The 15,494-nt window shown below is 39.6% G+C and overlaps 1 protein-coding gene across 1 annotated transcript in view; it reads left to right on the top strand.

Moving 5' to 3' along the window:
* Positions 1 to 15,100, top strand: part of pax10 (paired box 10) — a 103,048-nt gene extending 87,948 nt beyond the window's left edge. Inside the window, exon 8 of the mRNA XM_066708787.1 lies at positions 11,343 to 15,100. Coding sequence (XP_066564884.1) covers positions 11,343 to 11,428 — 86 coding nt within the window. The 3' untranslated portion in view covers positions 11,429 to 15,100. The remainder of the gene's footprint in view (positions 1 to 11,342) is intronic.
* Positions 15,101 to 15,494: the final 394 nt, after the last annotated feature.

Raw genomic sequence — 15,494 nt, 5'->3', positions numbered from 1 at the left:
AGAAAAACGCATTTCAAAAAAGTTATACATTGATTTGCATGTTAATGAGGGAAATAAGTATTTGATCCCCTATCAATCAACAAGATTTCTGGCTCCCATGTGTCTTTTATACAGGTAACGAGCTGAGATTAGGAGCACTCTCTTAAAGAGTACTCAAATACTTATTTCCCTCATTAACATGCAAATCAATTTATAACTTTATAACTGACTGATTATTTCTGTCAGTGGGCAAACGTACAAAATCAGCAGGGGATCAAATACTTTCTTCCCTCACTGTATGTTTTAAGAATAAAATAAGGTAGTGGTATCAATCTACCACAAATGAGCCTGCACAAATGTACTCTACAATACAAAGCCATAATTGATTTATTTTTGAGAATTTACAGCTTTCTTTTTCCAACTTTATGAAGTTTTTAAATTGTCGAAGTGTTAAATATTAATGGTTGTGGCCATTTGATACAGGAGATAACCGTAAATAAAATGATTTCCGCCCGCGTGCTCAACAAACACGTCCATTGCTGACCACAATTAATCACAACAGGACAGACTTACAGACCTCCCGGTCCCACAGTGTCGCAGCGCAGCATAGTCATTATAACACTAACATTAACTGTATTCTTGCACTTTGTATTGCACTTATGTTGTAATCGGCCTGGATAAGGGCGTCTGCCAAGAAATACAAATAATAATAATAATAATAATAATAATAACAACAACAACAACAACAACATCTCGTTCGTGAAGTGCAGGTTTTCGCAGTTCTGCATGGATATCCACCAAATGGATTGCAGAGAAAGCTGCGCACAGGAAGCTGACCTAAAACATGAATATTCAGAAAAAAACGTGAGTGCTTTTCAATGACTTGGGGGTGGTGCTGTCACTGCCAAATATACTGACTGGTTGTTTAAAGTGCCAATCAGTTTAGACAATTGAGGGGCGGGCTGGCGAAAAACAAAAAACAAAAAAAAAACTAAAAAACACACAGTCGCTCGCTTTGCGTGCACATCTACAGTGCATCTGGAAAGTGTTCACAGCGCTTCACTTTTCCCACATTTTGTTATGTTACAGCCTTATTCCAAAATGGATTAATTCATTATTTTCCTCAAAATTCTACAAACAATACCCCATAATGACAACGTGAAAGAAGTTTGTTTGAAATCTTTGCAAATTAAAAATTTAAAAATTTAAAAAACACATGTACATAAGTATTCACAGCCTTTGCTCAATACTTTGTTGAAACACCTTTGGCACCAATTACAGCCTCAAGTATTTTTGAGTATGATGCTACAAGCTTGGCACACCTATTTTTGGGCAGTTTCTCCCATTCTTCTTTGCAGGACCTCTCAAGCTCCATTAGGTTGGATGGGGAGCATCGGTGCACAGCCATTTTCAGATCTCTCCAAAGATGTTCAATTGGGTTCAAGTCTGGGATCTGGCTGGGCCACTCAAGGACATTCACAGAGTTGTCCTGTAGCCACTCCTTTGTTATCTTGGCTGTGTGTTTAGGGTCGTTGTCCTGTTGGAAGATGAACCTTAGCCCCAGTCTGAGGTCCAGAGCGCTCTGGAGCAGGTTTTCATCAAGCATGTCTCTGTACATTGCTGCATTCATCTTTCCCTCGATCTTGACTATTCTCCCAGTTCCTGCTGCTGAAAGACATCCCCACAGCATGATGCTGCCACCACCATGCTTCACTGTAAGGATGGTATTGGCCAGGTGATAAGCGGTGCCTGGTTTCCTCCAGACATTACGCTTGCCATTCAGGCCAAATAGTTCAATCTTTTGTTTCTCATGGTCTGAGAGTCCTTCAGGTGCCTTTTGGCAAACTCCAGGCAGGCTGTCATGTGTCTTTTACTGAGGAGTGGCTTCCGTCTGGCCACTCTACCATACAGGCCTGATTGGTGGAGTGCTGCAGAGATGGTTGTTCTTCTGGAAGGTTCTCCTCTCTCCACAGAGACATGCTAGAGCTCCGTCAGAGTGACCATCGGGTTCTTGGTCACCTTCCTGACTAAGGCCCTTCTCCACCGATCACTCAGTTTGGCCGGGCGGCCAGCTCTAGGAAGAGTCCTGGTGGTTCCAAACTTCTTCCATTTATGGATGATGGAGGCCACTGTGCTCATTGGGACCTTCAATGCTGCAGAATTTTTTCCGTACCCTTCCTCAGATTTGTGCCTCAATACAATCCTGTCTCGGAGGTCTACAGACAATTCCTTAGACTTCATGGCTTGGCTTGTGCTCTAACATGCACTGTTAAATGTGGGACCTTATATAGACAGGTGTGTGCCTTTCCAAATCATGTCCAATCAACTGAATTTACCACAGGTGGACTCCAATCAAGTTGTAGAAACATCTCAAGGATGATCAGTGGAAACAGGATGCACTTGAGCTCAATTTTGAGTGTCATGGCAAAGGCTGTGAATACTTATGTTGATGTGCTTTTTTTGTTTTTTATTTTTAATACATTTGCAAAGATTTCAAACAAACTTCTTTCACGTTGTCATTATGGGGTATTGTTTGTAGAATTTTGAGAATTTTTTTTAATTTAATCCATTTTGGAATAAGGCTGTAACATAACAAAATGTGGAAAAAGTGAAGCGCTGTGAATACTTTCCGAATGCACTGTATATGGCTCTGCGTGCCACTCTGGGCTAGCACATACTGCAGTCGTGTGTATTTGTATTTGATATTCACTATGTCCCTGGTAATTTATGTAACTGTTCATTAGCTCCTCACTCAGAAAGTGAGTTTATTTTTATCTTTTGAAAATACAGTGTTTGCAGTCCTTCTGACAAAGCTAATGGATTATTTATTTTGTATTGATTTACTATCTATATATCTATATATATCTATATATATCTCTATATATTTCTATCTATATATATATATATATATCTATATATATCTAATCTACACTCACCTAAAGGATTATTAGGAACACCATACTAATACTGTGTTTGACCCCCTTTCGCCTTCAGAACTGCCTTAATTCTACGTGGCATTGATTCAACAAGGTGCTGAAAGCATTCTTTAGAAATGTTGGCCCATATTGATAGGATAGCATCTTGCAGTTAATGGAGATTTGTGGGATGCACATCCAGGGCACGAAGCTCCCGTTCCACCACATCCCAAAGATGCTCTATTGGGTTGAGATCTGGTGACTGTGGGGGCCAGTTTAGTACAGTGAACTCATTGTCATGTTCAAGAAACCAATTTGAAATGATTCGACCTTTGTGACATGGTGCATTATCCTGCTGGAAGTAGCCATCAGAGGATGGGTACATGGTGGTCATAAAGGGATGGACATGGTCAGAAACAATGCTCAGGTAGGCCGTGGCATTTAAACGATGCCCAATTGGCACTAAGGGGCCTAAAGTGTGCCAAGAAAACATCCCCCACACCATTACACCACCACCACCAGCCTGCACAGTGGTAACCAGGCATGATGGGTCCATGTTCTCATTCTGTTTACGCCAAATTCTGACTCTACCATCTGAATGTCTCAACAGAAATCGAGACTCATCAGACCAGGCAACATTTTTCCAGTCTTCAACTGTCCAATTTTGGTGAGCTTGTGCAAATTGTAGCCTCTTTTTCCTATTTGTAGTGGAGATGAGTGGTACCCGGTGGGGTCTTCTGCTGTTGTAGCCCATCCGCCTCAAGGTTGTACGTGTTGTGGCTTCACAAATGCTTTGCTGCATACCTCGGTTGTAACGAGTGGTTATTTCAGTCAAAGTTGCTCTTCTATCAGCTTGAATCAGTCGGCCCATTCTCCTCTGACCTCTAGCATCAACAAGGCATTTTCGCCCACAGGACTGCCGCATACTGGATGTTTTTCCCTTTTCACACCATTCTTTGTAAACCCTAGAAATGGTTGTGCGTGAAAATCCCAGTAACTGAGCAGATTGTGAAATACTCAGACCGGCCCGTCTGGCACCAACAACCATGCCACGCTCAAAATTGCTTAAATCACCTTTCTTTCCCATTCAGACATTCAGTTTGGAGTTCAGGAGATTGTCTTGACCAGGACCACACCCCTAAATGCATTGAAGCAACTGCCATGTGATTGGTTGGTTAGATAATTGCATTAATGAGAAATTGAACAGGTGTTCCTAATAATCCTTTAGGTGAGTGTATATCTATATCTATATATAGATATATTTTGTCAAAGCATCCTCCATTTGCAGCAATTACAGCCTTGCAGACCTTTGGCATTCTAGTTGTCAATTTGTTGAGATAATCAGAAGAGATTTCACCCCATGCTTCCTAAAGCACCTCCCACAAGTTGGATTGGCTTAATGGGTACTTCTTAAAGACCATATGGTCAAGCTGCTCCCACAACAGCTCAATAGGGTTGAGATCTGGTGACTGTGCTGGCCACTCCATTATAGACAGAATACCAGCTGACTGCTTCTCACCTAAATAGTTTTTGCATAGTTTGGAGCTGTGCTTTGGGTCATTCTCCTGTTGTAGGGGGAAATTAGCTCCAATCAAGCTCTGTCCACATTGCAAAATGGAGTCATAGCCTTCCTTCTTCAAGATCCCTTTTACCCTGTACAAATCTCCCACTTTACCACCACCAAAGCACCCCCAGACCATCACATTGCCTCCACCATGCATGAGAGATGGCATCAAGCACTACTCCAGCATCTTTTAATTTGGTCTGTGTCTCCAAATGTTCTTCTTTGTAATCCGAACACTTCCAAGTTAGATTTGTCTGTCATAACACTTTTTTCCAATCTTCCTCTGTCCAGTGTCTGTGTTCTTTTGCCCATCTTAATATTTTATTTTTATTGGCCAGTTTGAGATATGTCTTTTAATTTGAAACTCTGCCTAGAAGGCCAGCATTCCAGTCGCCTCTTCACTGTTGACGTTGAGACTGGTGTTTTGCGGGTACTATTTAATGAAGCTGCCAGTTGAGGACCTGTGAGGTGTCTGTTTCTCAAACTAGACACTCTAATGTATTTGTCCTCGTGCTCAGTTGTGCACCTGGGCCTCCCACTCCTCTTTCTATTCTGGTTAGAGCCAGTTTGCACTGTTCTGTGAAGGGAGTAGTACACAGCATTGTATGAGATCTTCAGTTTCTTGGCAATTTTTCGCATTGGAATAGCCTTCATTTCTCAGAACAAGAATAGACTGATGAGTTTCAGAAGAATGTTCTTTATTTCTGGCCATTTTGAGCCTCTAATCGATCCCACAATTGCCGATGCTCGAGATACTCAACTAGTCAAAAGAAGGCCAGTTTTATTGCTTCTTTAATCAGCACAACAGTTTTCAGCTGTGCTAACATAATTGCAACAGGGTTTTCTAATGATCAATTAGCCTTTTAAAATGATAAACTTGGATTAGCAAACACAATGTGCAATTGGAACACAGGACTGATGGTTGCTGATAATGGGCCTCTGTACACCTATGTAGATATTCCATTACAAATCAGCTGTTTCCAGCTACAATAGTCATTTACAACATTAACAATGTCTACAATGATCAATGTGATGTTATTTTAACGGACAACAAATGTGCTTTTCTTTCGAAAACAAGGACAATATGTGTAGCCTGTATATATTTATATACCTATATAGTGTCCTCTTCGGACTACAGTTGGGGTTATTTAGGTTGAGTAGCATGTCACTGCCACCACCTTTAATCTCCCAAATGCAGTCTGGATATATTATACTCAGAGGCAAGTACTCCACCACAAAAAAAAGATTCAGTCAAGTATTTTATTTACAATAATTTAAAACAAGAATAAAAACCACACACCCAAAAACAGTGATTAGTGCGCTATTATTTTCAGAACAGCAGGTGTCCACTTTTATAGTATCCACTCAAGCATAGGGGCTTCAAACGAACACACAGTAAGGAACTACCCACGTGACTATACACAGATAAATAAATCACACCAATAATACAAATGTATTATTAAGAGTTCACCAAACCACTCAATAAGTTATTAAATACTAAATATATAATCAGTTCAAGAATTTACCAAACCACACAATAACTAACTTCTTAGAGCTTGAATTGGTTAAATACAATGAAGCAGCTAAACATGCCTTCGACGAAGGGGGATAGTCGAGGTGAAAACCAGAAGGAGATATTGTCCTACTTGTGACAAAGCTAGACTCTCATTTCTATGCAATCCATATCGAGGGCAGTTTTAGCAATACTTAAATGCCACACCACGCCACGCCACGCCACTCGCCCTGCTCTGCCTTTTTCTTAAGAACATAAGAACATAAGAAAGTTTACAAACGAGAGGAGGCCATTCGACCCATCGTGCTCGTTTGGTGTCCATTAATATCTAAGTGATCCAAGGATCCTATCCAGTCTATTTTTAAATGTTCCCAAATTTTCAGCTTCTACCACATCGCTGGAGAGTTTGTTCCAGATTGTGACTACTCTCTGTGTAAAGAAGTGTCTCCTGGTTTCTGTTTTGAATGCCTTGAAGCCCAATTTCCATTTGTGTCCCCGGGTGAGTGTGTCCCTGCTGATCTGGAAAAGCTCCTCTGGTTTGATGTGGTCGATGCCTTTCACGATTTTGAAGACTTGGATCAAGTCCCCACATAGTTTCCTCTGTTCCAGGGTGAAAATGTTCAGTTTCCTCAGTCTCTCAGAGTAGGACATTTCCTTCAGACCTGGAATAAGTCTGGTTGCTCTCCTTTGAACTGCCTCTAGAGCAGTGATATCCTTCTTGAAGTGTGGTGCCCAGAACTGCACACAGTATTCCAGATGAGGTCTAACTAGTCCATTGTACAGTCTTAACATTACTTCCCTTGTTTTAAATTCTACACTTTTGACAATATACCCTAGCATTCTGTTTGCCTTTTTTATTGCTTTCCCACATTGTTTGGATGGAGAAAGTGAGGAGTCCACATAGACTCCTAGGACTTTCTCATGTGTTACTTCATCTAGATCTGTACCTCCTATAGTGTAATTATAGTGGACATTTTTGTTACTTGCATATATTACCTTCCACTTGTCCACATTGAATTTCATCTGCCATGTGAATATTATCTAAGTCCCATTGTATAGCCTGTGCTGCCAAGATGGTATCTGCTGATCCACCTATTTTAGTATCATCTGCAAATTTGACAAGTTTGCTAACTATCCCAGAGTCCAGATCATTAATATAGATTAGAAAAAGCAAAGGCCCTACTACTGATCATTGTGGAACTCCACTAACAACCTCACTCCAGTTAGAAGCAACTCCTCTAATCGACACCCTCTGTTTCCTATACATCAACCAGTTCATAACCCATCTACTTACATTACCCCGAATGCCTAAAGCTTCCAATTTGAGGATCAGTTTTTGGTGTGGAACCTTATCAAAAGCTTTTTGGAAATCTAAGTATATCATATTATATGTTTTCACCTGATCTACAGCTGCAGTTGCATGTTCAGAAAATTCTAATAAATTATACATGATCTGCCTCGTCTAAACCCATGTTGACTATCTCCAAGAATATGGTTTTCATTAAGATGCTCCTCTATTTTCTGTCTAATCCTTTTTTCCAACAGTTTACAAGTGATGCAGGTGAGACAGATTGGTCTGTAATTTCCTGGCTCAGTTTTGTCCCCTTTCTTGTGGATTGGTATAACATTTGCTGTCTTCCACTCAGTTGGCACATCCCCTGTAGTGTCATTTGTAATATTTGAGTTAGCGGCCAATACATAATTTCTCTCATTTCTTTAAGTACTATTGGAATTATCCCATCTGGCCCAGGTGATTTGTTTGTTTTTAATTCTGCTAGTCCCCTTTAGTACCTCCTCCTCATTTATCCTGATCTCTCTTAGGATTTGACTGGACTGATTGTTAACCTGTGGCATGTTATCAGTTTTTTATTTTGTGGAAACCTCTGTGAAATAGTAATTTAGAACATTTGCCAAGATACTTCAATTTTTGCCCTTTAGCTGTTTCACTTCCTCCTTTATTGACCTCTTGCTGTTGTAATATTGAAAAAAGCTCTTTGCATTAGTTTTAGCTCCAAGAGCTATGTTTCTTTTTATTTCCCTCTTTGCTTTCCTGATCCCTTTCTTAAGATCTCTTTGCACCTCAACATATTCTATGTATTTAGTTTTGTCTCAATCCCTTTTGTATGCGCTATACCACATTTTCTTTCTGTTGACATTTTTTTGCATACTTCTATTAAACCATTTTGGACAATGTTTTTTGGTCCTCAGTTTGCTACGTTTTGGTACAAATTGCTCCTGAGCCTCAAGTAGTATATTCTTAAAATATACCCATCCATTTTAAACTGAATCTGTATCCAGTGTGCTCCAGTCTACCTCTTCTAAGTGCCGCCTCATACATTCAAGGTTTGCTTTTCTAAAATTGTACACCATTGTTTTAGACTTGGACCTTGTTTTTTTAAAGAATGTATGAAAGCTAACCATATTGTGATCACAATTTGCCATTGGTTCTCTAACAAGTGTCCTTCTGACTCTGTCTTGCTCATTTGAAAAGATCAAGTCAATGCATGCACTCTCCCTGGTTGGTTCCCTGACAAATTGAGTTAGAAAGCTATCATTTACCATCTCAACCATTTCTATTTCTGCTTCTGTAGTCCCAACCGGGCTTTCCCAGTCTAAGTTTGGGAAATTTAAATCCCCATTATAACAGCCACATCCTTGCTACATGCAGTCCTGATTACACTGTACAATGCAACATCTTTCTGAATATCGGAGTTGGGTGGCCTGTAACACACTCCTACCACTAATCCTCCAGATCTCATTCAAAAGTTTCACCCACAAAGATTCTCTAATTTGAGTTCTTCTGCCTCAATGTCATTTTTCACATATAATGCTACCCCACCCCCTTTTCAATTTTGCCTGTCTCTCTTAAACTGTGTGTATCCTTCCAACTTGTATTCATCCCCATCATTTTCTGTAAGCCATGTTTCCGTCACTCCTACAACATCATAGTCACACGCCAGCACTGTGGCTTCTAGGTCTAACATCTTGTTCCTTATACTCCTGGCATTGAGGTACAAACATTTCAGGACTTTCCTACTAGCAGTTTCCCTTGGTTTTCTTTCCTTAGAGGAACATCTCCCATTGTCAGAGCTCCCTGCCCCCCTGGTCCCTAGTTTAAATGATTCTCAATTTCTCTGCACATACGGTCTCCCAATGCATTAGCCCCCCTTCTGTTAAGCTGTAGACCGTCCGGTTTGTACAGGTCCCATCTATCCCAGAAGAAATACCAATGCTCCATAAACCTAAACCCCTCTTCCCTACACCAAGCTTTCAACCACGTGTTAAACTTTTTCATCTCTGCCTGTCTCCCTGGCCATGCACGTGGTACCGGAATTGGAATTGGAGGTTCTGCTCTTTAGTTTTGTTCCTAACTCTTTAAATTTGTCTTGCAGAACCTCTGTCCTACCTTTTCCTATGTCATTGGTTCCATTGTGTTTACTGGGCTATTGGTTGTAAGCAGGGCACCGTTTCGGTTTGTACTCATTACCAACAACAGTTAGTCAGGAGGGAAATGCAAATGATACATCAATCTAGGGTTTGTTTTCACGTTAGGCCTGTAGCAATATGGGTGAAACTCATAGGCTCATTCTTCCGTTTCCTGTGGGGGTGAACATGGAGCAGCACTGTAGACAGTGAGAGAGCCCGACAGGCTGTAGTAAGACAGGCAGCATAGAGAGCTGCATAATAAAAAATAAGTTGTCTTGTTTACAACTTTTAAACACAGAACTAGGGATCCCTATTGGCTGGGACCCATGCCAAAATGAATGACCCTCTCTAGTTGTTCTCTAACACTATCACTCGCACACAGCATCCGCTCACTTTCACTGCTCCCCGCCAACTCACTCCTCAGTCACAATCCCTTCCTCTCAGTTCCTGGTCAGTCACGCCCCACCACACACACTCACCAATCCCTGCATTCACACAGTCTAGTAAGTTTGATATTACTTACTGCCGTAAAATAAAAGAAAAGTAGCTTGAAACAAACCACCGTCAGTATGCACTGACTGACTGATTGATTGATTGCCATTCAGTCAATAAAGACTTTTAGGAATGTGTGTGTGATATACATTTGCGAAGCGCAAATCTTTTGAATATCGGGCCCTATATGCATAGGGCTGCACTTTTTTACTAGTTGCGCATTCCTATACTGATATTGGCAATATTGGCAAAGATGCTGCCACGAGGTTATATGCAATTTAATGAATAGGTCATTCTATCGTTATCGTTTTTATTAACTAGACTACATTATTATGCAGAGATCCCCAACATCATTTGTGCTATGGCCTTCAGTCAGATCAAGGCACCCTCAGAACCAAATTATGCAGATTTTGGGAGCAGGAAATAATTTCACACCATTAATGTAGAGGTGCTTATGACATTATCACTTTCATGAAATTAAAAATGAGCTACAATTCAGCAAATGATGCAAATACTCCAACATTTTAATGACAATTATACAAAACTAGAGCTGGACAGTATCAGACATTGGGTAATAGTGTACATCATGCATGACTTGACCTCATTTATTACCACACGATCTGTCTCATTTCAAATAGTGAAGCCAAGTGGCCAGGATCTGTCCACGACTCAAGAATATTCAGAAAGCATACATTGTGTCAGAGATTCAAGGAAGGTATAGGAAATAATCTTATTTGTCAGAAATCTTAAATATTTCTTTTATGAAGTTATCTAACAGTGTTCATCTCATAGGTCATTATGATGGGATCATTTCCTGCTACAAAGGCAAATAACTAATTTATATCACACAGATTAATTAGTACAACATAATACTACAGTATTATATATATAAGGCAGAATATGACAAAACAATAGAAAGATAATCATTCTCATGCAGCAAACTCTCAGTCCATGTTACATTCCATTACTACAAGCATGCAGATTTAAATTAGACATGTGTAAAATTATGATATTGGGGTAAATACATAGCCTGTGTAATGAAATATATATATTTAAAATGAAGCAATTTTTTTGCCATGCTTCATCTCTGTAGTGTTGCATTTATCTCTGAAAACATTTTTATATTCCTCAAAACATTCCATGAGAAGGTCTTGCTCAGTCAGGCTGACAAAAGTTGCTCTGTTTTAACGTCATTTTCTTGAATATCACTGTTTCCGTGCTCCACAATTATCCGGATTTCTTAAGTAAGAATTGAGTTAACGAGACAATTTTAGCCTCTATTTGGCATTGAGGAACATAGATAGCCTGACTTAAATGTCAGCTAACATCTGATTAGCCTGAATTATTTAAATCAGCTATGAGGACCGGGGCCCAGGAGTAACAATAATAATACAAATAACAGGAATGACAATCTGTGAGTGCATTAACCCTCCCTCTCTCCACCCCCCCGCAGGTCTCATCTCTCCCGGTGTCTCAGTGCCAGTCCAGGTACCGGGCTCAGAACAGGACCTGGGTCAGTACTGGCCCAGGCTACAGTGAAAGAGACAAAAGAGTGTCACTATTCAACACTGCACTGACATGGTGCCAACTGGAAGCCAACCAACTGTGCCCCTACAACTGTACTTCTGGTCCCCTTCACCCCACCCCCAAAAAGAAAAAATACATCACAGTCTGAACCTCAGCCAGACCAATGCATTTCAACACAACTAGACTCTACAATATCAAAATTCAATCCAATTCAACAGAGCCCAACTCATCGTTCTGAAATTGCCAATCTTGTGTACAAGACTCAACACAATGGTGTTAGGGTCTTCCTGAAGGCAGTTGTGTTATTTATCAGGGGGCTTCAGTGTCCAGTGTCCTCCCTTTCTCTCCCTCTCCTATTCTCCCCACCTCTCCCTCATTTCTTCCTTATCGCTTTCTCTCCCACCTCTATCCTTTACCTCTCTCTCAACTATGCTTTCCCTCTCCTCTCTCCCACCTTCCCACACCTTCCTCCCTCTCCCCTCTCTCTCCTCTCTACCCATCCACCTCCCTCCCTCTACTCTCTGTCTCCACTCAATTAAGCATGTCTTCTCTACCAGCCAATAAGAAAACTGGGAACTGCCCATGCCCCATGTCCACCAATGACAATCAAAATGTCTTTCTTTGTGCAGCCAACAAGAAGGTCTCTCCCCCCCCCAAAGCGAGTGACAATCAGCCAATCAGGAAGAAAGGGCCTTGCTGACCCTGCCAGAGATGCAAAGCCAATGATGACATAGGAGGTTGCCTCCTTCAGTCAATGAAGATGAAGACCCAGCAAGAATAGCCAATGAGAATCTCAAAGCCTTCATAGTCTGGCAAACTGCGGTGAGCCTCTTTGTTCAAGGGCCGATGAGCCAAAGTCTTGAGATCTGAACTGAACTGCTAAGAAAAAGGCTTTGGTGGTTTTGGGCTTTTGGCTCATCCTCAGAGCTGTAACTAGCCTCATTAGCATTAATAATTTTCTGTTTCCTATTATACCCCCTGAGGTCTGATGAGGAATTCTGGGTTCATTAATAATGCTTTTCAAGTTAAAGGGGAGACTCTCTGTACAGTCAGGATATACACAGTAACACAGCAGTTAGAGTACTGAACTGGCCAGACAGTATATTAGTCAGTCAGTCAGTGTATCAGCTTGACAAACTGACTGAATGACTGACTGACTGACTGATACACTAAATGACTGATTTCAGATATATGGGATGTGTTGATATCTATTTCAGGCTGTAATCCACATATTTATTTTCTCATTTAGAAATATAGTGGAGGAATGAACCTGTGTTGATCAGTGCCAAAAACTCCTGATTAAATGGTAACACAATGAAATGTGGAAAAGTCCAAGGGGGTGACTAGTTTTGAGAGCCACTGTATGTGCAGCTTCTACAATAAATATATGCATGACACACTAAAATATATGTCAAATACATCTCATATTTTTGAAATAGACATAAATCATTTATCTTTCCTTTGACAATCAAGATCCAATACAGGTCCACTCAAACACAGATCCTTGTGAACTGTGAATCAACTTGAACTTGGCAATCTGCCCAATTTACCCACAATGCTATGGACCCCCGGCTGGTCCCTTTGTTTTGCTCAGTGTCGCAGGCATCTTGTTGTTGTTGTTGTTGTTGTTATGCTATTTGTATTATTATTATTATTTCACCCTCTTATCCAGGGGGGGTTACAGTTACAAAATTACAGTTACAATTTTTTAAATGTCTTAAAAATAACAAAACTAAATTAATGTATTCTCTGTAAATGCCCATTATAGTGACACACAAACAAACAAAAGAAAAACAGGATGCAGAGGTGCAGAATACAGTACGCTTAACTCCCAGTACATATGAGATCAAACAAGGCAGGAATGCAGAGAGCCCGCCACAGTGTGCACTGATAGGAGAGGACTTAAGCAAAATACCTTAGATTTAGATTAAGACTGTGTAAACCCCAGCACCCTACATAGATGTTGTATATAGTGGAGCATTATGTGCTCTTTCTATTTTCACATATGCCAGAATGAGTGTTGATTTCCAGTGTATGGGATGTATTTGAAATCTGCTTCAGGCAGTAATCCCCATCTAATAAGATCATATTTGAAATGCTTGCTTATGTTAGGCTCCTTTCTGATGTATTTAAACTCCCTATGTGATCCTATTTGTCCTAGAAGTTTAATTACATACCTTAATTTGCACTACTTACATGTTACCAGGAACTCTGATTGGATGAGCAACTACTGCATCTATGTCTAGATACAAAACCAATCATACTCTATTGTCATGGAGTTTCAGCGAAAGACAAATCAAGGCACCCCAGACCAGTCAATAAGCTGTGAAGGCTGGGTCAGAGGCAACAAGCCAAATAGGGGAGCACCTCTCGACCAAGGACAAGCAGTTTATTTTATTCTCTTCATTGTTTCTGTTCTGCTTTTTCCTGTTCTCTTTTTCTCTTTTCTTTCCTTCTGTTCTAGGTTTTCCTTTTTCTATTATCATCTTTAATTATTAATGATTCATGGATTTTCCATAATGTTGTTTTCTCTCCTCCCCTCTCTTCCATGGGGGCATATTGTAAAAGTATTTTAGCAAAATAATTTGATGTATGTATTTATTTATTTATTTATTTATTTGTATTTAATAATGTAAATATTAATTAATGTATATATTGGTTTAGACTTTGTCATAACTGGCATATCAGCGCATAGCTGCAGAAGCACTGTACATGAATAAATAAAATACTTGTGTTAAAGAAAGACAGCAACATCCATGCAATCAAACCAAACCAGGACCTTTTTTTCCAGATTTTTTTACCTTTTTCCTGTTTCCATTTCAAAAGGTGTTTGTAATTAGCTATATTTAGTATATGTTAAAATGCGGTAAGATAAACATCAATAGGGGATGTTATACTGACTGTGGAAACTTCAAGCAGGGTTATGAACAAAATGACACAGTTGAGAAGAAAACACCTGCCTCTAATACATGATCATTTGCAATTGATCGAACATATCACAGTATGTTAGTGAACAAACAACTCAAAGACTGTGTTTGGTTAAGACGGTTGTTTGTGGTTTTTCAATAGCCAATATGAAATACATTTTAATTTGTTTTCGAATAATTTTATATAGGCCCACTAGGCCTAGTTAAAACCTTTGCTAGTGGAGTACACTTACTGACTGGAGTTTAAACTGGTCATTCAATACATTGTGCAAGACTGAGGCTACAGGAACATATATTGTTAGAATATTGTCACAATCCAAAATGAAATAAATAGCCATTGCCCTTCTCTGCCCACAACATTGAGTGATGACAGAACTGTGCACGGAAATAAAAAAATAATAATACATTCTGACAAATCAGTCATTCATCAGAAATTTGCAAATGAAGTGGTGTTAATAGCCCATCCTGTCTTGGCTGTAGCTAATTCAGTTACTGTCCATTTTAATGTGCAAATGTCCTAGTATGCATTGGCAGAGTGTTTAGCGGAGTGTTGTTGATTTTCCGGGGGTTGTATCCCTTCCAGTTTATTTCCTTAATTTTCTCTCTTTTGCCCTCCACCCCTCCCTCTGCAGTGCTGCATATAAGATGCAGTGTGTGTTGTTAGGGTGTACTGTAGATTAGAGTAGTGCTTTAGTGACTTGTGACCTTGTGACTGACCTGTGACCAACTGGCATTAAAACTGTGAGTACTGAAAATCCACAGCCTGTCTGTGTCATCTATTATTGTCTGCATTGTAAAACGCAAATCTTATTCTTTTTCGGTTTCCTTATTATTTTTCTGCCCATTTCTTATTATTATTATTTTCTACGTTGTTAAACACAGATCTTGTTCTTTTTCAGTTTCTTTACTGTCTCGGTTGTAAAACAGACATTGCTATCTCTGTTTCTTTATTATTTTTCTGCTATTATAATAATAATAATATTATTATTATTATTATTAATTGTTAGTATTGTTTGCGTTGTAAATCACAGATCTTGTTATTACTAGGTTTCCTTATTATTTTCTGCTTATTATTATCTGAGTTGTAAAATACAGATCTTGTTGGTTTATTATTTTTCCTATTATTATTATTATTATTATTATTATTATCT

Source organism: Amia ocellicauda, chromosome 7 (assembly GCF_036373705.1).
Source record: "Amia ocellicauda isolate fAmiCal2 chromosome 7, fAmiCal2.hap1, whole genome shotgun sequence".
NCBI lineage: Eukaryota > Metazoa > Chordata > Actinopteri > Amiiformes > Amiidae > Amia > Amia ocellicauda.
This window is presented reverse-complemented; position numbering and strand designations above follow the sequence as displayed.